This window comes from Larus michahellis, chromosome W, assembly GCF_964199755.1.
Source record: "Larus michahellis chromosome W, bLarMic1.1, whole genome shotgun sequence".
NCBI lineage: Eukaryota > Metazoa > Chordata > Aves > Charadriiformes > Laridae > Larus > Larus michahellis.
Window position 1 is genome coordinate 24,223,153 of NC_133929.1, and position 26,936 is coordinate 24,250,088.

The window sequence follows — 26,936 nt, forward strand, 5'->3', positions numbered from 1 at the left end:
ATCAAAAAGAACCCTGCTAAGGCAATAAATACCCAGATTCCTAAATTTAGCCCAGAAAGCCAATTTCTTTGGATTTACCCACGAGAAATCCTTTTGTAATATTTCAAATACATTGCGGTTGCTGACAGCACGAGCGACCCTGGAAAAACAATCGTGGTAACATTTCGATCATCATAGTTACTGGTTTTGAAAAGGTATGTGGCAAAAATACCCACTCTAACGCAGTCAGGCTCTTTGCGAGTGCATCATCCCACTGTCCTATCAGGGCATAAAGTTGAAATTCTTGTAGGAAGGTGTTCAGTGCATCTTGCAGCAGTAGTAGACTATATCTTATCTTGCAACATACTGTAATGCCTTCGGAGCTGTTGGGGTTAATGAACATAGAACGTATGGGGGGGGGAGGGGCGCGGGGGCAGACACAGTGCTTCAGGGCATCCCCTGTACCTTCAAAGTGTGCTCATGTCTCTCTCCCCCTCTCTGACCTGAGACAGCCTCCTTATATCCTGCACTGGATTGAGTGGAGAAGTACAGGCTAGAGTCGCTGCATGCATGGCCAGTGCACGCAGCGAGTCCCACCAGACTCTCCTGCGCTGGATCGAGTAGAAAAGTACAGGCTAGAGTCGCTGCACGCGTGGCCAGCGTATGCAGTGAGTCTCACCAAACTCATGATCCAGCTTTGCTAACAGCAGCTGTCTGATACGTGACTACATTGTTGTAATCCCTTCTTGTTATCTTCTTCTGTGAAGGTCGGGTTCTCATGGATACACACATAGTTTTTAGAGCAACATATTCTACAACTCGTGCAAGGGTACGATGCAAAGCGGCATCTACAGCTGATCGTATAATGCTTATTAAACACGGCAAACAGCATACTAAACATAACAGACAAATTCCTTCCACACAGGCAATGAGTATAATTTGCTTCAACCAACCCCACCCCCAAGTCCATCCAGCAAAGAGATTTCACCCAGTGGTCTCCACAAGTTGCTGGTTCGGTCGGTGCAGTTCCTGCAGCTGGGCATGGATGGATTTGGAGTGGTCACTTAGATTCATACAATGCAGTCCTTTAAAATCTTGACAACCATGCCTGTGAGCTGAAAGCAAAAAACCAGTAGCAGTTCTGTTTTGCAACATCGCATATCGAATACTATCTACATCTAGCAATACCTCAGAAATAGCGGTACTAGTAGCATTGTTAAACTTATCCTTGGCAGCAAGAGAGTCCTTGTTATCAAGAATCCTTGGCAGCAAAAGAGTCCTTGTTAGCTAGAGAGCATGCGGACTCCCTGTTCTTGCTGGTACTGTGCTTTGATCTTCTTCCACAACAGGCCAAGATTCTCAAGCAGCTAGATAAGGTGTCTGTGAGTCCATTACAGGCTTATGTCATCCAAATGTTTTTCTTGCAAGCACCCGAGAATGAATAACAATTGGTGTGATATATGTGTTTTCCAGCACCCAGGTGCGAGTCCCTTGAGTGTATTTACAGTCCTCCTCGCCGATCTGACGTTGCTTTCCCCTATTCCACCCCCTTGCTCAAGAGACCGCTTCTGCTGGGGTTCATTTTAGTCTCGCAGGGTATAACACAGAGCAATCTACTAAGGCATGCAATAACATATACACATATAGGAAAAAACCAAAACCATATCTCTATGGTATTGCTTTGAATCAGGTGTCCTATTTCTCTTTTTCTGATGCTTTTTCATAATGCTTATGGCATACTTTTGTGCTAACATGGCACATTTCCCATCTAATTGTTCCTGTTTGGTTTCTTTTTTTTTTTTTTTTCTTTTCTTTTTTTTTTCTTTTTTTCTTTTTTCTTTTTTTTTTTTTTTCCCCATCACTTACGACTGACATAAAAGTCTGCCTTTGCAACAAGAGCTCAGTTTCTCATTTTTCCTTAAGTTTCTCATTTTCCTACAGAGCATCCTATAGATTTTGGCTCAACTCCTTTTCCCAATCAACCATGACCTTATAGACAAACAACAAACAACCAGCGATACGCCCTGCATGGACGAGCCGTTCCCGAGACCGTAAACGTGTCGGCTCGTGAAAACTCCCCCAATATTTCAGGACTTCCATCGGTTCTACAGCCCATCCTGGTGTATCTACCTGGGGCGCGCTCGCCTTACGTCTAAACATTGTGTATACACAAACTTCTTCACTTGACGGAGTGTCAGCCCTAGATGCATACGAGAACAGTACCACACCGGGCAGAACGCCTGCTCCAGTGGAGTCACCTAACGACACTGCACACAACAAAAAGCAAACAGTAGCACACATGCTGATCAGCAGGTATAAGCCGGCGCCCACACACACTTACACAGCAGACATACAAAACCAGCACTTTTATCTCAGGGGGACGACTGGGGAGGGGAGGGGGTGAGGTGGGCAATGGCAGGAGCAAACAGCTCCGGCTCTGTCCTTCTCTGCTGACATTCTGCCTCCTCCATCGGCCTCAGGTGGAGCAGAGGGGCTCAACAGGGGATCGTCCCGGACCTTCGGACCTGGCCTGTTCGATCCCCCTCCCGTGGGTTGTAATGCTGCAAAAGCCCCGGCTGCTGTGGCTCGCTCCGCCTTCATATCTTGTAAGGTCGATAACACCAACCATCATGTCGTCGCCAACGGTGATGCCTCTTTGTCTCCTTTACTTATCATTTCCCACAGTTTTTTCCCAACAGCCTCCCATATTTCTGGTTTAAAAGCTGTCTGGGGCTCTGGTGCGAATCTGTTCTCTCTGCACCAGGTTAACAACCTTCGGAGCATACGCTCATCGTATTTCACCCCTCTCTTAGAGAGGATATGCAGGAGAAGTCTTAATATAGCCCCTTCTTCTTTTGTTACTTGTTGTCCCATCTCCTGCCCCGGCTTAATCAGTTTGAGCAACAGTTTCGCTGGTGTTTCAATCCCTCTCTTAGAGAGGATCCCAGCGAGTAGCGTGGCCGCAGCTTCTGTTTCCATAGCTGCGCCTGGGAGGTGAGGAGTGACCTCACACCGTTGTCTGCTCCCGCTGATGCGCCCAAGCAGCACGTCTCCCAGCCGAAGTTTCCCACTCCCCTCCTCTAGCTGCTTACCGCAGTCTCGGAGAACTCAGTCGCGCTGAACCATCCTCTGCTACCAGATGTCGGAGGATGTCGGAGTGGGAGACGGACCCGGAGTAACGATGGAATCTCAATATGAGTATGATCGTTCTCCCTTTATTCAAGTTTTCACAGAGTATATATAGACAGGCAATAAGAGCACGCGCTAGCGGCAGCTATAGGATTGGCTTACAGTCTCTGTTCACGCGCTGTCCATGCAGTTCATTCACAGATCAGATTGGTTACAAGAATTCACATAGTAAATTACTTAGTCATTAGCACAACATGTTTTCTACCTTCTCAGTTCCCGTTTTTCCCATGTCCTAATTCCATCTTCTACCAGCTGTTTTGCCCTTAATCTAATCTCTCATAGTAGGGAGGCTGGCTCACGTGACCATTTTCTCTCAGACACATTCCTACAGGTTTTGATGATTCCTAAGTGTAACTTCAGTAACAGTGGTGGTTTTGTGCTAACCCAGCAATTAAATAGAATAAGAAAAATAAAAAGAAAGGACAGTCCAGTTAGCAGATGATACTTTCTGTAATTCACTGGAAAATGCAAGGCACGTCATTCAGTCTTACTTTACTACATCTCTCTGTCTGCAACAGAACAATTACAATTTTGGCTAAGTAATTTATCCATGAATTAAATACTTGATAAAACATTTGTGGTTTGTGTGTGCACGTGTGTAGTTGCTGTTGGTTTTGTCACAGATGTCACAAAGTTAAACTGAGCAGAAACCTGTCTTGAAAATTACTATGACCAGAAAGCAAGAGGCTACACTGGGATCCTGTTTACTGGTGACCACTGGGAATGAACAGGGATTACTGATGGGTTAGCCTGGCATGGCTGGCTAGCCTGTCCCTCCTCCTTCCCACAGACAGCTCTGTGGGCCACAGGACATTTCTGAGGGCCTTTTACAAAGGCAGAATTACATAGTTCTTCTTTCATTTACATTTTACACATAGTCTTACTGGAAGCTAGTAGAACAGAAACTGTGATTCCTCTTGTTCAAGAAATTACTTTTTAGTTACAATAAAGCAATGAAATTTAATGCATTTTCTGAGATATCAAACTTTAAAATTGAAGTCACTGGTGAATTACACTTGCCATGATTTCTGTATTTGATGTACACTCCTAAAAGTTATTATTGAGTAGAAACACCTCAGATGGTGGTTTTCACAATTCCTTGTTGTTTTTGTTGATATTTATAGGAGAAGCCCAGGTGTACAAGCTAAAGAAGAATTGTGGAAACATATTCAGTAAGTAGTCCTCATGGGATCTGACTGCTGCATTGCTCCTAATAGTTATTTACACTCCATGCACTGCAACTATAAAGCATTATGTTCTGAGTTAGCTATGTGCCACGAAACATTATACAGGTGTAAATGACTTTACCTGGATATGTGTAGAAGATACCACAGACCACTGAACACAGATGACCATCAAATGTAGAGGAATTAAACAAAACCACGGTATTTTAAAGATTTATTCCTGTGAGTCTTCCAAAATGCCTTTGTTTTTAATATTGACACTCCTATTCTGTTACACACAGAACTACCAGTTAGGAAGATAGTTACCCATTCCAAAGAATATTCAATGTTCAATATTCACAATATTCATATATATTATGAAGCAACAAGATCAGATTGCAGGGAGGTGAGAAGGGTGGAACAGGATGCGACATGCAGTTGAAGCAATCAAGGTGAAGTTAGACACATTTCTCAATAGGTCAAGATAGCTTCAGGGCTGAAAACAGCTTGCTTCAGTAGATCTTTTCAGCCTAATATAATAAAAAAAAAAATGGTTATGCAATTGGTTGCTACTGTAACATTATTTACTTTGCTTAATCCTTTCCAGGAGCAAACTTGTGGAACCATCTGGCCTGTCTGAGGAGCAATTGAAAGAAATCCCATACACTAAAACAGAGCAAGCTTATATCAGGATTTTTCTTGGTGAACATAAAAGCCCACTTTTCTTATTTTACTGTGAACTCTGTCATACTGAAATAGGAGTGGGCTTACACATAATCCCTAAGCTTTTATCCTCTCAAAATGCTTATCTAGGATGGGTTGAATAGAATCATAGAATCATTTAGGTTGGAAAAGACCCTTAAGATCGAGTTCAACCGTTAACCTAACACTGCCAAGTCCACCACTAAACCATGTCCCTAAGCACCATGTCTACACATCTTTTAAATACCTACAGGGATGGCGACTCAAAACACTTCCCTGGGCAGCCTGTTCCAATGCTTGATAAACTTTTAGGTGAAGAATTTTTTCCTAATATCCAGTCTAAACCTCCCTTGTCACAACTTGAGGCCATTTCCTCTTCTCCTATCACCTGTTACTTGGGAGAAGAGACTGACCCCCACCTTGCTACAACCTCCTGTAGAAAGCGATAAGGTCTCCCCTGAGCCTCCTTTTCTCCAGGCTAAACAACCCCAGTTCCCTCAGGCGCTCCTCATAGGACTCATGCTCTAGACCCCCTCACCAGCTTTGTTGCCCTTCTCTGGACCCGCTCCAGCACCTCAATGTCTGTCTTGTAGTGAGGGGCCCAAAATGGAACACAGCACTCAAGGTGCAGCCTCACCAGTGCAGAGTACAGGGGAACAATCACTTCCCTAGTCCTGCTGGTCACACAATTTCTAATACACTCCAGGATGCTATTGGCCTTCTTGGCCACCTGGGCACACTGCTGGCTCATATTCAGCCAGCTGTTGACCAACACCCCCAGGTCCTTTTCTGTAGGAATGTGTCTGAGAGAAAATGATCACGTGAGCCAGCCTCCCTACTATGAGAGATTAGATTAAGAGCAAAACAGGTGGTAGAAGATGGAATTAGTACATGGGAAAAACGGGAACTGAGAAGGTAGAAAACATGTGCTAATGACTAAGCAATTTACTATGTGAATTCTTGTAACCAACCTGATCTGTGAATGAACTGCATGGACAGCGCGTGAACAGAGACTGTAAGCCAATCCTATAGCTGCCGCTAGCGCGTGCTCTTATTGCCTGTCTATATATACTCTGTGAAAACTTGAATAAAGGGAGAACGATCATACTCATATTGAGATTCCATCGTTACTCCGGGTCCGTCTCCCACTCCGACATCCTCCGACATCTGGTAGCAGAGGATGGTTCAGCGCGACTGAGTTCTCCGAGACTGCGGTAAGCAGCTAGAGGAGGGGAGTGGGAAACTTCGGCTGGGAGACGTGCTGCTTGGGCGCATCAGCGGGAGCAGACAACGGTGTGAGGTCGCTCCTCACCTCCCAGGCGCAGCTATGGAAACAGAAGCTGCGGCCACGCTACTCGCTGGGATCCTCTCTAAGAGAGGGATTGAAACACCAGCGAAACTGTTGCTCAAACTGATTAAGCCGGGGCAGGAGATGGGACAACAAGTAACAAAAGAAGAAGGGGCTATATTAAGACTTCTCCGACAAAAACCCATGCAGCTAAAAGGATTAAATACATGCTTTACATGGTGGCAGGGACTACAGCTGTATTAAGAGATTAGATAACTTTTTTCATTGGGATTATATAAACTCAGTATAGACAGATAAACTGTTCCATACCTTCTGAGATGTGAGAAATGCAGTTTTTGAAAGGATTTAGCCCATAACAAGGCGATCCTTCTATTAAATTTTTAATGCCAGATCACAATTCCTCTTTTGCTTTTTTTTCAACTTTTTATTGTAACTTGTTTTGGAACCCACAGTAGAAACCTAATGGGAATTCCTAGCAAGTGATGAGTCACTGGCAGGGAGTGGTGGTGGTTTTTGTGTCTGCATCTGCACCCTTATTAATAATTCACCATTTGATTTCATGATTCAGAAATGGCAAATTTAAATAGTCATGGAATTGTAATGGCCATTCTTCTTAACTAAAAAACCCCTTTGGCTACGCAGATGTTTTACTTGAACTATTGAAAATAAACCCTGTAGAACTATACTTGGGAGCTTTCTATATTTGCTGTTTGCTTTAGAAGAAAGCAGACTTAAATTCTTGTCAAATATTTTTATACCCAAGACCAGTGAGAACACCCCCCTGCCCACCAACAATGATTAATATTGCTCATTGTCAAACAAATGAAATGCAGTGTGCCAGACACAATAACAAATATTTCAACCTTTACTTCAGGCTTCCAAAGTGGTCCTCTGGTTAAGCTGACTGCAATATCAATCTTATCTATACTATTAAATGTGCAAATTGAAGTGACCATATGACCAAATTAAAAAATAAAAATAACTATACTCTACACCCTAGGGATTCACTTGTTTCCCTTCTCTTTGACAAGCAGACAGTCATGTAAGCAAACAGCTGAGCCAAACTAAATAAAATATATTCATCATGAACACAACAGGGAAGAGAAATGAGGAGTTACCCCAAATCTTCAGGATTTCCTCCTTTCTTTGCTTTCTCTAGGACATTGCATTGTTACATAAGACACACTACACTACACATTCATGCTTTTTGCTAATAGTAGTTTAAATAAAATATAATGGAGAATATCACTGGACTGGAAGATAAAAGGCTTTTTATGTTAGCCACAAGAGGAAGCCTGTGCTGTCCAAGTAATGAAACTTGGCATAAGGAAAAAAAGAAAAGTTGGCTATAAATTTCATCTAACCATTATTAACTGAGTGCATTTCCTAGTTTACAGAAATTTCTGTATATAGTAAAAAACAAGTAAATCAATCAATCTGCTACATTTTGTGCCTTCTGTACAAGTGAGCATTAATATTAATGTTTAGCAGTATATTGTTGTATATTTGCACATAATAACATTTGACTTTTATACAGCTGAGAGGAAGCAGGTCTGGACAAAGCCAGTAAAAGTAGAAATTCTGACATTTGGTATTTTAATAAAAATTCTATTTTTCATAAAAGAAGGAAAACTATAAACTATGGACCTGGAGATAAAAATGGGTTCTGACAAACATGGGTAACTGAGAACAGAACTCAGGTGGATTTTAATATCAGAAACATCAGTGTAGATCACAATTTCAATAGGTAAGAATAAAATAATCATATATGGTGCATGTTCTTAATAAGGTTGAAGCTGATTTTCTCAAAAAAGAGATTAATAAAATCTTTTCAATCACAAGTGTGTTTTTTTAAAAAACATCTTTTAAACATAACTATATTAACACAGCTTTAAGAGACAAACTTTCTTCTTCCTCCCCCTAGCCCAAATTAAGAAGGTTGTTGGGAATGTGGGGGCTGATAGTGAAAATTACACTTAGCTATAATAAAATTTCACCAATTAAATCAGGGAGACTCATCCTTCCCTTCATGAGGATAAATATGTTCTTTTTGTGGGGAGTGAAAAAGAAACAAGGAGCAGCCACTGCATTATGCTCAAGGATTTCTATTCCTTCTTCTATTGCATCCATAGGTCAATAAAAGTAAGCACCCTTGATCCTCCCCTACCACCATGCATGCTTGGGAATTTCAAATGCTCTGACATTTGGCATATGGGAAATGCAGCAAAGTGCAAGTCCTTGAAGAGATTCAAATCTGTATCCTACTATTTTATTACAAATATTTCATTGTTCTTTATGGTGTACTGGGTCTGGCTGGGATGGAGTTAATTTACTTCAAAGCATCCGGTATAGTGCTGTGTTTTGGATTTGTGACTACAACAGTGTTGATAATACACCAGTGTTCTGGCTATTGCTGAGCAGTGCTGGCACAGCAACTCAAGCTTTTTCTTTTTCCCCCTGTTGTGGTTTGGGCTGGATTGGCCAATGAGAATGACAGATGCTCTCCCCCACCTCTCGCTCTGATGTTAGGAAGGAGAGACATAAAGAGGTTTATGAGTTTAGAAGGAACTAAACTACTTTAATGAAATATTAATCATAAAATAAAAAGAAAATAATGAACTAGATACAATATATACAAAACCGTATCAAGCTCCCAGGATGACAATCACATCACTGGCAGGCAATGGGGAAGTCCCAGACTGGACTCAGCGAAGGATGGGAAATGGATTCCAGATTTGGAGTCAGGAATACTTGGATTGGGATCGAGGGCAGATGAACAGAGTCCTCCTCGGATGCCAGCCATTGAAGAAAGAGGGTCGACCCTTTGATCCCTCAGCTTTTATACTGAGCACGATGCACATGGGATGGAATACCCCTGTTGGTCAGTTTTGGGTCACCTGTCCTGTCCGCTCCTCCCTGCAGGTGCGACCCCTCTACGCTTTTCTGCTTCTGACCCTCCAATGGGGCAAATAACAAAGTTATCTGACCTTGGTTGTTATAGCAATAAATATAAGCAAGAGCCTCTCTGCGTACCATTCCTTGGTATTAACTATAAACATTGGTCTTATCACTCTGAGAATGAACCATTTTCAACACAACATGCTGTTAATTTCAGAGAGTTAGAAGAGGCTTAGCTAAGAAGTAAAATGACTGAACAGAAAGTCGGTTCTGTTTTACCTCAAACCAGGACACCCCTGCTCTTTCCCCTTCAGCAAGTAGGCTGGGGTGGACAAGAAATTGGGAGGGGACACAGCTGGGACAGTTGACCCAAACTGACCAAAGGAATATTCCATGCCATATGATGCCATGCTCAGCAATAAGGGGAGAGGGTTTTTGGGGAAGGTAGTCATTGCTTGGAGACTTGCTGGGCACTGGTCTACTTGTGGGAGGCGTTGAGTGATTTGCATCACTTGTTTTTTTCACTTTTTTTCCTTTCTTGTTCCTCTTTCTTGCACTTATTATCTCTCTTTATCTTGACCCATAAGTTTTCTTGCTTTTGGTCTTCATATTCTCTCCCCTGTCCTCCTGGGGAAGAGGGGGAAGTGAGGAAGCAGCTATATGCTGTTTACCTAGCAGCCCAGGTCAACCCACCAGAAATGCTTACAAAGCAAAATAAATTTATCAATTCAAGGCATTACACAGTTTCTGTTGGTCTGTCTTAACATGAAACGTTGTGCTGGGTTGACCTTAGCTGGCTGTCAGGTGCCCACGAAGCCACTCTATCGCTCTACCTTTTCAACAGGACAGGGGGAGAAAATAAGATGAAGCAGCTCATGAGTTAAGATAAGGACAGGGAGATCACTTACCTATTATCATCACAAGCAAAACAGACTCGCTTTGGGGAAGATTAATTTAATTTATTACCAATTAAAATAGAGTAGGATGTTGAGAAAAAAAAAGACAGAACTTTAAAAAAAACCCTACCCTCCTCCCACTCCTCCTTTTTCCCAGGCTCAAATATACTCCTGACTCATAGAATTGTCTAGGTTGGAAGGGATCTTTCAGATCATCTAGTCCAACCATCAATCTAACTCTGACAAAAAACATCACTAAGCCATACCTCTAAGCACCATGTCTACCCATCTTTTAAAAACCTCCAGGGATGGTGACTCAACCACTTCCCTGGGCAGCCTGTTACAATGCTTAATAACCCTTTCAGTGTAAAAAATTTTCCTAATATACAGTCTAAACCTCCCCTGGCACAACCTGAGGTCGTTTCCTCTTGTCCTATCATAGAATCATAGAATTGTTAGGGTTGGAAGGGACCTTAAAGATCACCTAGTTCCAACCCCCCTGCCATGGACAGGGACACCTCCCACTAGATCAGATTGCTCAGAGCCCCATCCAGCCTGGCCTTAAAAACTTCCAGGGATGGGGCTTCCACCACCTCTCTGGGCAACCTGTTCCAGTGCCTCACCACCTTCATGGTGAAGAACTTCTTCCTAACATCCAGTCTGAATCGACCCATCTCTAGTTTTAATCCATTCCCTCTAGTCCTACCATTACCTGACATCCTAAAAAGTCCCTCACCAGCTTTCTGGTAGGCCCCCTTAAGATACTGGCAGGCCACTATAAGGTCTCCTCAGAGCCTTCTCTTCTCCAGGCTGAACAACCCCAACTCTCTCAGCCTGTCTTCATAGCGTAGGTGCTCCAGCCCTCTGATGATCCTCGTGGCCCTTCTCTGGACACGTTCCAGCACATCCATATCTTTCTTGTAGTAGGGGCTCCAGAATTGGACGCAGTGCTCCAGGTGGGGTCTCACGAGAGTGGAGTATAGGGGCAGAATCACCTCCCTCGACCTGCTGGCCATGCTTCTCCTGATGCAGGCCAGGATAAGATTGGCTTTCTGGGCTGCTAGTGCACACTGACAGCTCTTGTTGAGCCTCTCGTCCACCAGCACCCCCAAGTCCTTTTCTTCAGGGCTGCTCTCAAGCCAGTCACTGCCCAGCCTATATTGGTGCTTGGGATTGCCCCGACCCAGATGGAGGACCTTGCACTTGGCCTTGTTGAACTTCGTGAGGTTGGCATGGGCCCACCTCTCCAGCCTGTCAAGGTCCCTCTGGATGGCATCTCTTCCCTCCAGCATGTCAGATGCCCCACACAGCTTGGTGTCGTCGGCAAACTTGCTGAGGGTGCACTCTATGCCACTGTCCATGTTGCTGACCAAGATGTTAAACAAGACCCAGTACCGATCCTTGAGGGACTCCACTTGTCACTGGCCTCCACTTGGACATGGACCCATCGACAGCCACTCTTTGGGTGCGGCCATCAAGCCAGTTCTTTATCCACTGAATTGTCAGTCCATCAAACCCATATTTTATCAGCTTGGAGACCAGGATGTCATGTGGGACAGTGTCAAAGGCTTTGCTCAGGTCCAGGTAAATGACGTCAGTTGCTATCGCCTGTTACTTGGGAGAAGAGACCAACCCCCACTTCTCTACAACCTCCTTTCAGGTAGTTGTAGAGAGCAATAAGGTCTCCCCTCAGCCTCCTTTTCTCCAAGCTAAACAACCCCAGCTCCCTCAGCCGCTCCTCATAAGACTTGTTCTCCAGACCCCTCACCAGCTTTGTTTCCCTTCTCTGGACCCGCTCCAGCACCTCAATGTCTTTTTTGTGGTGAGGGGCCCAAAACTGGACGCAGTACTCGAGGTGGGGCCCACTTCCCTAGTCCTACTCACAACACTGTTCTTGATACAGACCAAGATGCTGTTGGCCTTCTTGGCCACCTGGGCACACAGCTGGCTCATATTCAGCTGGCAGTCGATCAACACCCCCAGGTCCTTTTCTGCCAAGCAGCTCTCTAGCCACTTTTCCCCGAGCTCGTAACCTGCAAAGTTCTACCTGCTCCACACCCAAGCAGCAGAGGGGAAGGGAAATGGGGGTTGTGGTTAGTTCATAACAGTTCATCTCTGATGCTCCTTCTTCCTCACACTTGTTCTCTGTTTTGGCATGGGGTCCCACCCACAGGATATAGTCCTTCAGGAACAGACTACTTCAGTGTGGGTCCCCCACAGGCCATAGTTCCTGCTAGAAAAACTGCTCCTTCATGGACTCTCCATGGGCTGCAGCTTCCTTCGGGGCATATCCACCTGCTGTGGTGTGGGGTCCTCCATGGACTGCAGGGTAGATATCTGCTCCATCATGGTCATTCATGGTCTGCAGGGGGACAACCTGCTTCACCGTGGTTTTCTCCATGGGCTGCAGGGGAATCTCTGCTCCAGCACCTGGAGCACCTCCTCTCCCTCCTTCTTCAACAACTTTGGTGTCTGCAGGATTGTTTCTCTCACATTTTCTCACTCCTCTCTCTCTCACAGCTGCTGCGCAGTGTTTTTCACCGTTTCTTAAATATGTTATCACAGAGGCACCACTAGCATCACTGATTGACTCAGCTTTGGCCAGCAGTGGGTCCATTTTGGAGCCAGCTGTAATATGCTCTGTCTGACATGGGGGCAGCCCTTAGTCTTGTCAGATAGAGGCCACCCCTGCAGCTCTCCCCCACTACCAAAATCTTGCCACGTAAACCCAATACACAAATAAATAGCATTTTCAGTTATACCTTACAGAGTCTGAGTACTTTTCTTACTGGGATCATAACAGACCAGCACTCCTGATGTAAAACATTTGGTGTAGTTGGCAAGATCCTGTGAGACATGCCTTTTTGGAGAAAGAACAATGAAGAGAGAAACAGAGTGCCTAGGTGGCCCCTGAACACAGCTGTGGAGGGTAGTTGCAAGGCATTTAGTCTAGGTGGTTTCCCTGGTGAATTGGGAAACTGAGGAGGAATTGTCTGAATGCTCCACTCCAGATGAAGTATTATGTTGTCTTAGCAAACAGGGGTTAGGGAAAGGAAATTAAAGGAAAATTTGTACTGTCTTTGGTTTTTTCTAACATGCTTGAAATGGACATGGTGACATTTAGAGATGATGCAAAAAGAACTGAAAGCGCTGCAGGTGCAGCTCTGCTTGGCAGACACTGGGCAGCTAGCAGGAGGTGCAGACACCTGCAGTGCAGGGGGGGTGCACGGAGCAACCTGGGAAGGGCACCACTGAGGTACGAGCTATTTGCCATGGGACGAGGTTAGTAAGGATGAGTGGACAGAGGGGTCAGAGGATGAGTGCGGCAACAGCATTTCTGTCTGGCCATTAGTGACTCACAAAGCAAAGGGGCCCCCAGGGGCACCCCAGCACACAGTCTGGGTGTGCAATTTTACACAGCCTGAGTTGCAAGATCTAGCAAAAGCATACCAGCAAAAGCCAGGAGAAAGGCTGACACACTGACTGTTTTGAGTATGGGACTTGGAAGGAAATACTGAACTTTTAAATCCTAAACAATTAAGGTGTTTGGGTGTCATCTCGCAAAAGCCTATGATTACCCAATGGCTAAGAGGAGCACAGGGTAATATATCCCACTCCCTGCAGGAGCTTTAAAAGTAGAGTATCCCTTGCCTACTGACTGGGATGATAAATCAGCATCCTGGAAAAGTATAGCTGAGGCTGGTCAGTATTTACGGGAACTGACCGCATGACAAGGTGTGTATTCACATAACTTTTTAGGTCCTGATATGGAAACTTTTACACCCATCATGAACACCTGGATATTAGAGGGTGCCCCATTTGCCTTGAAAGGGACAATAATTTCCTTGCTAGGGGCTGCTCCAGGAAAACCAGTGGGAGATGTTATTCTATCACTAGGACAACTTGATGCTTATCACAGTGAAAAAGAGGAGACAGAGCCTGAAGTATTTCAAATGCAACAACTCAAGGGAAAGGTTACTCAGTGTGAAAAATAGTGAAGGTATTGTTGGCTTTCGCCATAATAACAAGGCTATAAATCTTTGACTTATAAGGATAACTAACCTTTAGTAAATTAGGAAACACGAGAAACCTCAAAGATAACAACTAACAGCAACTATGAAGCAACATCTGAGAGAAACGAAAGAGAACTTCTCCAAAAGACCCCACAAATGATTAACAGAAGGAAACGGATGCATAGGAGAAGGGAGTTGATGATAATCGATCCTACCAGAAGGAAACAGATGCATAGGAGAAGGGAGCTGATCCTACCAGAAGGAAACAGATGCATGGGAAAAGGGAACGGAAGATCATCGATCCTCAGAAACAATTGCCAGAAGGAAACACACAAATAGAAGAGAAAAGGGACTAATGATAATCAATCATTATCAACAATTACTCTGCCTAAAATAGTGAATACGTATGCAATATTGAATGTCTATAAGACATGGGTGAAGTATTAGCTGGGGTGCCTCTGACTTGAGTCATGCACCCAGCACTGTGCTTTTGCTTTATTGACTTGGTCCCTATAATAAAAAAAGTGCCATTTCTGTTTAAGGGATATGGCTGTTTATTACAATTTTGGGGGCTCGTCCGGGAGAATTCACTTGGTCCCAGTGGGCTCCGAGACCCCGAGCAGGAGGTGCACCCCACCGATTTCGGCGGCCTGCTCGAAGGACTTCCCGGTGCCTGTTGAGACTCCAAGCTGATAATCCCACGAGAGGAGGGACTCATAAAGCAAAAGGGGTAAGTCTCCCCAGGAAAAAACGTGGTAGCCCATAATTCTTGTGCATGAAGACCCAGGCAAGAAAACAGGACTGTAAGTACTGCTTGGTTGGGTGGGTTTGGGGCTTGATTGCTGTGTGTGTGGAACTCGGACCGGACAGTCTGGATCTGGGGAGCGAGTGTGGAGTCTTTCTAACCGCGGTTCCAATCTCCCGCGAGGGAATTGGCCGGTGAAGAGACGAAGCGTCAGAGATTGAGTGAAAGACAGCCCCGGGAAAATTGGGTGCTTGACTGCTGTGGTAAGCAGAAGACAGCCCCGGGAAATGGGACAAAAGATAAGTAAAAAGAGTCCCAGGGAAAAGGGGAGCGGGAAAGTGCCGGCAGATATACCCCAAGACAGTCCTTTGGGGATAAAATTGGCTAATTGGAATATTGATCCGGATACTAAAAATAAGGATAAAGTTAAAATGATTCAGTATCATATGATAGAATGGACAAAGGAACCTATATGAGCAGACCATTTGTATTGGCCTAGATATGGGTCCTTTGAAGGGTGGATATGCCAGGCTTTAAACCTTTATGTAAACTCTAAAGAATCATTCAGCCCAGAGGAGAGTGAATATGCCTCCTGCTGGAAAGGGGAGATTTGGCCAAAAGGAGTTAGTACCTTTAAAATATCTGAGATCTCAAGGGAAGAAAAGGAGAAGCGGTGGGATCCTCTGGAAGTTTTGCCCCCTCCCTACCGCCTCCCTCCAACAGCCCCCCTTCTCCTGGAAAAGAGCTGACACCTAGTGCTAGGAGAAGGTCGGACAGGTCTCAGAGGTTAATTGAAAAAGTATCACTTACAAACTCTCCTAGGTTACGGAGGAAAACTTCTGTTAAAGTAAAGGAATCGGAAGACCAAGACACGGTGCAAGAAACACCAGGAGTTAGTTTATTCCCCTTAAGGGAAGTACCCCTGGGGGGAGCACAAGGGGGGATAGGATTTGTAAACGTTCCTTTGACTCCCACTGAAGTCAGGAACTTTAAAAAGGAATTAAAAGGGTTACTGGAAGATCCAATAGGCCTATCAGAACAATTAGACCAATTCCTAGTCCCTAATATTTATACCTGGGAGGAAATGCAGTTGATAATAAGTATAATATTTTCTCCCGAAGAACGGCAAATGATTAGGACAGCTGGGATGAGAATTTGGGAAAGGGAAAATCAGCAAGGCCCACCTGGGGACCAGAAGATGCCAATAGTACACCCAAATTGGAATCAAAATGATGTAGAGGGTCGTAGGAACATGAGTGATTATCGAAATTTAATTATTAAAGGTTTAAAAGAAGCCGCTCCTAGAGGGCAGAATGTAACCAAAGCATTTGATGGGCAGCAGGGAAGGGAGGAAACCCCGACCGAATGGCTTGAAACGCTGTGACCTGACATGAGACAGTGCTCAGGAAGAGATTCAGAGAGTCCCACAGGGCAAACATTACTGAGAGTTCAATTTGTTACACACGCCTGGCCAGACATTCAAAGAAAATTAAGAGAAACTAGAGGACTGGCAGGATTGGGGCCTGAACGAATTATTGAGGGAAGCTCAGAAAGTATATGTACAAAGAGATGAGGAGAAGGCTAAAGCAAAAGCTAAAATCATGGTAGCCACCATGAGGGAAGGAAATATTCAGAAAAATCCCAGGGTGATGGGGGGGATGGGACGGAATCCTGAGAGGCGGGAGGAGACTTTTAGACGGAATCAGATCCCTCCCAGAAGGGGACCATCGTGAACTGAGAAAAGGAATGAAGGAAGTGGATGTTTCTATTGTGGGAAACTTGGGCGTTTTAAGAAGGAATGTCCTCAAAGGGATAAAGATCAGAAAATGTTTAGAGAAATTGAGGATTAGGGGTGTCAGGGGCTCTACCTCCTGGGGGATAGCTATCACCTTGAGCCCTTGATAAACCTAAGAGTGGGCCCCCAGGAGGAAGTATTAGAATTTCTAGTAGATACAGGAGCTGAGCGAACTTGTGTTTGTAACATACCTAAAGGATGCATTATAAGTAAAGAAGTAATTAATGTAATGGGAGCAAAGGGGGAAAGTTTTAAAGCCCCAGTGATCAAGCAGGTGGTTTTTGAAGGTAATGACAAAATAGGTGTAGGGAATATCTTGTTAGTGCCTGGAGCTGGGTGCAATTTGTTAGGAAGAGACTTGCAGATCCAGCTGGGGGTTGGAGTAATCCCCGAGGAGGGGAAAATGATTGCAAAAATAAGATTAAGTCAGGAGGACGAATCCAAAATTAATCAGCAAGTTTGGGCTGCGGCTGGTAACAGAGGAGGTCTGAATATCCACAGGCAGTACCCCATTTCAATGGAGGGAAAAAAAGGCCTCCAGACAGTAATTGAAGAACTCACCTCTGATGGGACACTCGAACCCTGTATGTCTCCTCATAACACTCCTATCCTACCTGTAAAGAAACCTGACGGGACATATAGGTTGGTGCAAGACTTACGGGAGGTGAATAAGAGAACTTTGACTCGGTACCCTGTTGTACAAAACCCTTATATCCTTCTGAGCAAAGTTCCCCCGGAACACAGCTGGTTTAGCGTAGTGTATTTAAAAGACGCGTTTTGGGCATGTCCCCTGGCTGAGGAAAGTCGAGATATCTTTGCTTTTGAATGGGAGGACCCAAACACCGGACGTAAACAGCAGCTTAGATGGACAAAGCTACCTCAAGGGTTTACGGAGTCTACCAACCTGTTTGGACAGGCTCCGGAGGAGCTGTTACAATCTTTTCACACCCCTCCGAAAACTCAAATCACTCAGTATGTAGATGACTTATTAATATCAGGGGAAGAAGAAAAATTAGTCAGAGAAGTAACAATTCAGTTATTAAACTTTTTAGGAGAGAAAGGTTTAAGGGTTTCCAAGGGAAAGTTACAATTCGTAGAACCTGAAGTACGATACTTAGGGCATATAATAAGTCAGGGAAGCTGCAAATTAAACCCCGAGAGGATTGCCGGAATAATATCCCTCCCACCCCCAACTACAAGAAGAGAAGTAAGGAAGTTATTAGGACTACTAGGGTACTGTAGATTATGGATTGAGGGGTATACCCAGGCGGTGAAATTTTTATACGAAAAATTGACGGGGGAAGATAAGATAGAGTGGACACAGAATGACAATGAAAAACTAGAAGAACTAAAGTCAAAACTGATAAAAGCTCCAGTTCTGAGCCTACCATCATTAGAGAAACCCTTCTATTTGTTTGTCAATGTGGAAAATGTGATAGCCCATGGAATTTTGGCCCAGGAATGGGGAGGGGTGAGGAAACCGGTAGCGTACTTATCAAAATTATTAGATCTAGTCAGCCGAGGTTGGCCAATATGCATCCAAGCAGTAGCCGCTACCTCAATACTAGTGGAAGAAAGTCGAAAACTCACTTTCAGGGGTAAGCTAATAGTTCACACTCCACACTCTGTATGGAATATCTTAAATCAGAAAGCAGATAAATGGTTGACGGATTCTAGGATGTTGAAATATGAGGCCATTTTACTAGACAACGAAGACCTAACCTTGGTAACAGGTAAGAATCAAAATCCTGCCCAGTTTCTATATGGGGAACCTAAAGAGGAACTAGTACACGATTGTTTAGAAGTAATAAATTATCAGACAAAAATCAGAGAAGATTTGACCGACCAAGCCCTATCAGTAGGAGAAAAGATATACATAGATGGATCATCTAGGTGTATACAAGGGAAAAGAATGTCTGGATATGCAATAATAGATGGGAGTAACATGACGATTATAGAAAAAGGAAAACTGCCATCTAATTGGTCTGCTCAAAGCTGTGAGTTATACGCCTTAAAAAGAGCATTAGAATTTCTAGCACATAAGGAAGGAACTATTTATACAGATTCTAAATATGCATTTGGGGTGGTACATACTTTTGGAAAAATCTGGGAAGAAAGAGGATTACTAACTTCAAAAGGAAAAGGACTAGTTCACGAGGAGTTAATATTGGAGGTATCAGAAGCTTTAACTCTACCTAAGGAAATTGCAGTAGTCCATGTAAAGGGGCATCAGAAAGGACTAACACCAGAAATAAGGGGAAATAATCTAGCCGACCAAGAGGCGAAAGAGGCTGCTGAAAATGGGGAAGAGAAATTATTAGTTGTTCAACAGAGAAAAGAGGAGCGAGATAATATTCCTCAATTCACTGAAGCTGAAGAAAAGGAATTGACTAGAATAGGAGGAGAAAAGACTCTGGAAGGAAAATGGGTGTTGCCTGATGGGCGTCAGATAGTAAATAAAACATTAGCGAGAAAAATATTGGAGGAATTGCATAGAGAAACCCACTGGGGAACACAGGCCATTTGCGATCACTTTCTTAGAAAATTTGGATGCATAGGGGTGTTCGGAGTAGCTAAACAAATCACCAATAGGTGTATAACTTGCCAAAAGGTGAATAAAAAGGTAATGAGAAAACCCATCCATGGAGGGCGGGAGTTGGCCTTACGCCCCTTTCAAAGTATACAAGTGGATTTTACAGAACTTCCACAAGTCCAAAGGTGGAAGTTCCTCTTGGTATTAGTAGACCATCTTACCCATTGGGTGGAGGCAATTCCAGTCACTAGAACATCGGCTAATGTAGTAACAAAGATCCTGCTAGAACAAATTATTCCTAGATACGGAATGGTTCATAGAATAGACTCTGACAGGGGAACACATTTCACCTCCGAAATAATCACCCAGATAACTCAAGCCTTAGGTACTCAATGGGAGTTACACACTCCATGGCATCCCCAAAGCTCAGGAAGGGTTGAACGAATGAATCAGACTTTAAAAAAGGCTTTAACCAAATTAATGATAGAAACTCAACTGTCATGGGTCAAGTGCCTCCCTTTAGCATTACTCAGGGTTCGAACTCAACCCAGAACGGATCTCGGAGTCTCTCCCTATGAAATGATGTTTGGTTTGCCCTTCTTGGCTTCACAGCAGGAAATGGCTACTTATGAAGGAGGGGAGGCTAGTATTAAACAATATGTAATGCAGATTGCAAAGAACTGGGAACAACTAAGAAATAAAGGGTTGCTCCCACAAACTACCCTGTTGGATTTTAAGATCCATAACATTAAAATTGGAGAATGGGTTTTAGTAAAAACATGGAGAGAGCAATCTTTAACTCCCCAATGGGAGGGTCCCTTTCAGGTGCTGTTGACTACGGAAGCTGCAGTACGGACGAAGGAAAAAGGGTGGACTCACGCCAGCAGAATAAAAGGACTAGTAGAAGAACCTAGAGATTGGACTCTGACTTCAACTCCCGGGGACACCAGACTCACCTTAAAACGCCAACCAACGCGGTGATGTATGGGAGAGGAACTGAATAATAACTTAGAAATCACAGAAACTTGGGGAGTGAAACCAGAACTTTATCGTTGGTTTTGGGTACGGCCGGGACAAACCTTAAGGAAAATTAAATATCCTCCTTGGGGAAGAGCACTCCCGTTACAGACAGAAGGGTCAGGGTTGTATAAAACTGAAAACACTCTGTTTGCACTTGCATGTGATTTATATAAAGAAGATAGTCGGCTATATCCTAACCTTGAGGAAGAACTACAGCCCCCTCCAGTACCCCGTAGTATACCTTGTCTGATACATCCCTATGCTAGACATCATAGTTGGGTGAAGTGCGAATGCTTAGGTTGTAAGCAAAATTGGTATTACCATTCATCCCGAAGACATCCCTTCTGTTTAAATTGCCGGAAGCAAAATTCGAGTTTGGCTCAAACTCAGATACGATATACCAATATCATAACATTAATTTGTGGGTGGGAATTGCTAGTGCAGGTTCTGTGGGAAATTCCTGAAGAATGGTGGGAAACAGTGGTCTCTAAGTGTAAAAACCGATTTGCTTGGAAAAAGAGATAAGAACCCTACCTGCTGCAAGAGCCAGGGATACCGGATCAAAAGAGGATGGAGGGCAAGACCAGGTTGGCCACTGTACTCGCTGCCAAGAAGAATTATTTCTCGGCTGTTGGAAGCACCCCAATAGGCATGAGAGGTAGGAGTATAAGCCATACTGGACCTCCACTCCTCATATTGTTATTAGCGGTATCCTTAGTATCCAGTAACGAATGCATGAAGTGTTACCAGCAGGTCTCCTGGAATAGGAAGATGGTTTCCACTATGACAGTGCATTCGCATATCAACAGCCACTGTTATAACTGCCATGAGTTAACAGTGTGCAAATACGACCAACACAAATATTAGGTTGGGAAGAATTTAGGAATAGGTGGAACAAGACTAGGAGTACATTGTCCTAGAGGGGAGCAATGGCTCTGCTTTACTAAAGCCGGGCATTGGGACATATCAGACAGAGGTGGGGTACAAGATATGATAAAAGCCAAAATAGTGAAAAATAAAATAGAGCAAATTAAGAAAAAAATAACTCCAAGATTTAATGGAGAATTGTATGCAAAAATCAGAAAGCAGTTGGAGGAAGAAATAGGACTCCCAACATTAGGAAAGAATTTGTTTGTAGATTTGGGGGAAAGAATAAGCAGGGAATTAAATGTAACAAATTGCTGGATTTGCGGAGGGCCTTTAATGACGGAAGAGTGGCCTTGGAAAGGGAGCAGTTTAGGGCCAGTGGAACTCCTTAAATGGAATCGTACCAGTAGCACACGAGAAGACCGACCTGAGGGATGGATTTTGAGTTCTAACACAATAGGGGAAGAATGCCTATGGAGAGAGGGTAAAAATTATTTAAAGAGTGTGGGACATTCTCCTTGTAAAAGACTTAAAATCAGCAATGGGACTTCCACCTGGTGGTACCCAGAAAAGCCAAAATGGGTATGGGCCCTAACTAATAATACAGGAAATTGTGAATATGACAGTATGACCAGACTTTTTAAATGTAAAAAAACAGTCCTAAACCCTTATCAAAACATTCCAGAAATATCCAAGTTTTGGGAAAATATAGCAGAGACACACAGAGTTTTGGAAAGCCCCTGAAGGGTTATTCTGGATGTGCGGAAAAAGAGCTTATTCAGAACTACCTTCTAAGTGGAAGGGTAGCTGTACCCTTGGTATTATCCAGCCGGGATTTTTCTTATTGCCTGGACCAAAAAGAGATGATTTAGGAGTACCAGTATATGAGTCCTTAAAAAGAACTAAAAGAGATATTATAGGAGGATCTCAGAGGTGGGGTGAAGAGGATTGGCCTCCTGAACAGATAATCCAAGTATACGGACCAGCCACTTGGGCTCAAGATGGCAGCTGGGGTTACTGGACTCCCATTTATATGTTAAACCGCATTGTCTGACTACAGGTGGTTGTAGAAATAATATCTAATAGAACAGCTCGAGCAATAAATCTAATAACGAAACAGCAAAAACAAATGAGGGCTGCTATCTACCAAAACCGATTAGCCTTAGACTACTTACTGGTGGAAGAAGGGGGCGTTGGTGGAAAATGGAACACTTCAGATTGTTGTTTAAAGATAGATGATAATGGGGATGCAATATTGGAAATAACAGAAGAAATCCGGAAAATTGCACATGTACCGGTTCAAAAATGGGAATCTATGTTAAATGATAATTGGTGGAATAATGTTTTTGGGGGAACCTGGTGGAAGAAACTAGGCTACATTCTCTTATGTCCAATTGCTGGTTTATTATTTCTTCCTTGCTTAATCCCTTGTTTTATACGCTTAATTACAACAGTAGTCCAAAGCATGCAAGAAGTTTCCATACCCAAGAATCCAAAATTGGCAGCCTCAGGCTCAACTAAAAAGATAATGGTATTAAGGAAAATAAGAAATACTCCACAACAATTGGAAGAAGCAGAATTGATCTATGAACAAAACAAATGGATTAAGCAAAATGAAAGTTATGGCTCAAGCCAAATGTAGTATAAAAGACAAAAAGGGGGAATTGTGAAAAATAGTGAAGGTATTGTTGGCTTTCGCCATAATAACAAGGCTATAAATCTTTGACTTATAAGGATAACTAACCTTTAGTAAATTAGGAAACACGAGAAACCTCAAAGATAACAACTAACAGCAGCTATGAAGAAAAACAACATGAAGAAAAACATCTGAGAGAAACAAAAGAGAACTTCTCCAAAAGACCCCACAAATGATTAACAGAAGGAAACGGATGCATAGGAGAAGGGAGTTGATGATAATCGATCCTACCAGAAGGAAACAGATGCATAGGAGAAGGGAGCTGATCCTACCAGAAGGAAACAGATGCATGGGAAAAGGGAACGGAAGATCATCGATCCTCAGAAACAATTGCCAGAAGGAAACACACAAATAGAAGAGAAAAGGGACTAATGATAATCAATCATTATCAACAATTACTCTGCCTAAAATAGTGAATACGTATGCAATATTGAATGTCTATAAGACATGGGTGAAGTATTAGCTGGGGTGCCTCTGACTTGAGTCATGCACCCAGCACTGTGCTTTTGCTTTATTGGCTTTGTCCCTATAATAAAAAAAGTGCCATTTCTGTTTAAGGGATATGGCTGTTTATTACACTCAGAAAGAAGTGTTTCTGTCACTAATACAGGCAGGAGTGCCTGGGGAACAGATAGATGGCAAACCAATTCCTTATTTGTAGAGTTTGTATAAGAAAGAAAAATCAAAGGAGAAGGGCAGAGGGCCCATACTGGGCAACAGGGACAACAGGGTCGAGTAGTCAGTTACCCCTGTGATTATGGGGACAGCAGAAGCAGGGATTCCTCTTCCAAGGAATGGACTGAAGGGTCCGAGGATGAAAGTAGTAGACCAGTCCCTGTGTGCCCTTTAGTTATGTAATAAATAAAATCATGTTTGTTAATCAAATCAGGCTTTCTTAAAGGCTTGTGAAAAATTACAATGTTTTGACTCTCCACATAATTAAATCACAGGCATCTGGTGTGCTTTAACACTTCAAAGGGAAGAGCTAAATTGTGCGATAAGCTGAAAAGAGTCACCCAAAGGACATCGATAAAGGTGAGGAGCCTTCAGCCTCACGACCACCAGGAGGCGGGACAAGACTGACCCCCTAGCAACACGTCGCTCAGACACGGAATATACCAGGATTGACACATATACGGGAACCAGAAGAGTATATAATCAGCTACTTTCGGGAAGTGGGTGTGCGCCGTTGGCGGAGCAAAGACTCCCCGGCCGCCCAGCGCTGTTTTGCTTGCTGCCGCTTGCTTATAAACTAATTTGATTAATTGGACTGGTTCCTGTCAATTATTGGGCCACAATCTATAACAGTTATTAACAAAGCAAAAGGACCCTCTGAGGTGCCACAGCATACAATATCGGTGCAAGATTACACTCAGAGCTGCAGTGTGGCAGATTTGTATGAGCAAAAGCTGGGAGAGAGATTAGGACAGTGATTACTGCAAGCGTGAGACCGAGGGGGCAGTGTACAACTGAGCCCCCAAGAAATTATGTGCCTGCAGTACTCTAATGCGGTTTAGAGATGGGGGAGGGGGGCAGTATTTGAGAGAACTGGCTATTCAACAGGGTGTTTAAAACGCTTCCTTCACTAGCCACGATTCAGAGGTATTCACCTCAGGAACACAATCCTGGCTGTTAGCTAGAGCGCCTTTTCATCTTAAAGGGACCGTCACATTGCTTCTGAGAGCTGCCCAGGGCAAAGCAGTCGGGGATGTAATTCTCGTGTTAGGGCAGTTAAGAGAATACCAAGCTGAAAGGGAAGAGAGGAGATTATGCTCTGTGGATAAACCACAAAAGAATAAAGTTACCCAAAAGGAGATGTTCATAGCTTTACTCTGGTCTGGAGTCTCACTAGACAAAATCGATGGGAAATCCACCCCCTGTTTGTGGGAAAAATATAAGCAATTAAAAGGGAAAAAGAGATCACAAAAGGAAATTAGGATGATGGATAAACTGATTATGCCCTCTGCTCCCCCCTCTTCAATGAAGAAAGGGAGAGTATGCCAGGACCAAAAAATTACCCTGATCTCGCCTCAGTGGCTCACTGGAAAACATACAAACCACCATATGCTGTACATAAAATGCCTTTGTTTTATCTCATGCAGAACTGCTATGTGAAGCCTCACACTACTGCTTTCACTTGCTGTGTGCTACATATCAACAAACATGAAGTGCTGGACGCTCCTGCCCATCAGCTGCTCTGAAGCTCATTCCTGTCTGCTACATCACACAAGCAACTGGACTGTTTGGTGAAATTTGCACCACCATTGTCTTACAGACATGGGACAGGGGATGAAATTTTCAGGATGTCTTCAGTGGTCCTAGCCCTAATATCATTGCTGTTCTACACTTATTTTCACAACCAATATTTGTTTTACTTGTCATTATTCTTGTATTATTATTATTCATAGTGACTGCTTTGTATATAAGAAACTTTCTATTAGCTAAATCGCTTACTAGTAAAATCTGTAATTTATATCTTTAAGAAAGGTAAACTGTATGTGGACCAAGGGGTGGAATTTAGTGATCCTGACTAAGAGACCATTGTACATCAAGGAGTTGGTGATCCGCATAACAGTTAACCTGAGTAGGGCCAGGCCTGTGCTGTGCTGCACTATATTGCACATACAGTTTGGTCTTCAGGCCTGTGTTATGCTGCACAAATCCCTTGGCCACAGGATAAACTGGTACTGGTGATTACACCACCTGCATGGCCTTGCCTTTATCTAGGAGTGCAGATAGAAGTTCTCATGAGGATATCCTTTCTGTTTGACAGTGGTAATGATGAATAGAGTTATTTTCTTGTAGTAAATTCTATAATAGCTTGAATGACCAAGAGGGGAGAACCTCTTCTATGGAGAGGGTCTGCCCAGCGTACTGTGCATGGATGAGAGGCCTGTTTGATGCTACACCACCTGGGATTCCCAACATCTAAAGGGACATAAGATTATCTATACTGTTCTCTCCTTATAGCTTTAGCTCTAATAAATAGCATTTTAGATGATACCTTACAGAATCTAAGTGCCTTTCTTACTGGGATCATAACGGACCAGCATCTCCTGGTGCAAAACAGCCACTATCTTAAAAGAAAGTGGAATTAGTCTGTAGAAATGTCCACTATAAACATATTAAAACTTCCAATAAAAAATGGAAATTTAACTTCTTGTGGCCATTTCACCTTGTTTGTTTCCCAACTGGAAAACAAAACTTAGTTTTAACTGTCCCTTACACAGAGTCAAGGCCTTTTCTGCTTCTCACACTGCCCTGCCAGTGAGTAGGTTGGAGGTGCACAAAAAGTTGGGAGGGGACACAGTTGGGACAGCTGACCCCAACTGACCAAAGGGATATTCCATACCATATGACGTCACGCTCAGCAATAAAACTAGGGGGGAGAATGGCAGGGGGGCTGCTGCTCAGGGACTGACTGGGCATCGGTCAGTTAGTGGTGAGCAATTGTTTTCATTTGCATCATTTGTCTTTCTTGGGTTTTATTTCTCTCTCTCTGTTATTTTCCTTACAATTATTTTATTAGTAGTATTATTTTAAATTATTATTTTTATTATTTTCAATTATTAAACTGTTTTTATCTCAACACATGAGTTTTCTCACTTTTACACTTCCAATTCTCTCCCCCCATCCTGCTGGGGGGTAGTGAGTGAGTGGCCGTGTGGTGCTTAGTTGCCAACTGGGGTTAAACCATGACAATACTGCTTAGAGAGACTGCGGTTATCTATGGTTATCTGGAAGTTTACATCAGCACTGTAAATACTGTTACTACCAGTGGACTAATGATGATAGACTTTCAGAAGGAATGAATACCTAGTGTAGAGATGGCTATGGGTGTAGCCATTTGGTCTCACTGATACTGACTGTGGGAAAGCAACGGAAGATCGGGGAGGATTGTAAATACGCTCAAGTGACTCGCACCTGGGGTGCTGTAAAACACATATATCACACCAATTGTTATTCAGTCTTGGGTGCTTGCAAGTAAAACACTTGTGCTTAGATAACATAAGCCTGTGATGGACTCAGGGACACCTTATCTAGCTGCTTGAGAATCCTGGCCTGTTGTTGAAGAAGACCAAAGCACAGTGGGAAAACTATGCCTGTTTGAACCCTTTAAATACCAGTGAG

The 26,936-nt window shown here is 43.4% G+C and overlaps 1 protein-coding gene across 1 annotated transcript in view; it reads right to left on the reverse strand.

The window, feature by feature from the left end:
* Positions 1 to 3,179: 3,179 nt before the first annotated feature.
* The window catches only part of LOC141735605 (adenomatous polyposis coli protein-like), a 90,188-nt gene continuing 66,431 nt past the window's right edge, over positions 3,180 to 26,936 (reverse strand). The window contains exon 4 of the mRNA XM_074568665.1: positions 3,180 to 4,861. Within this exon, the coding sequence (XP_074424766.1) occupies positions 4,822 to 4,861 (40 nt within the window). The 3' untranslated portion in view covers positions 3,180 to 4,821. The remainder of the gene's footprint in view (positions 4,862 to 26,936) is intronic.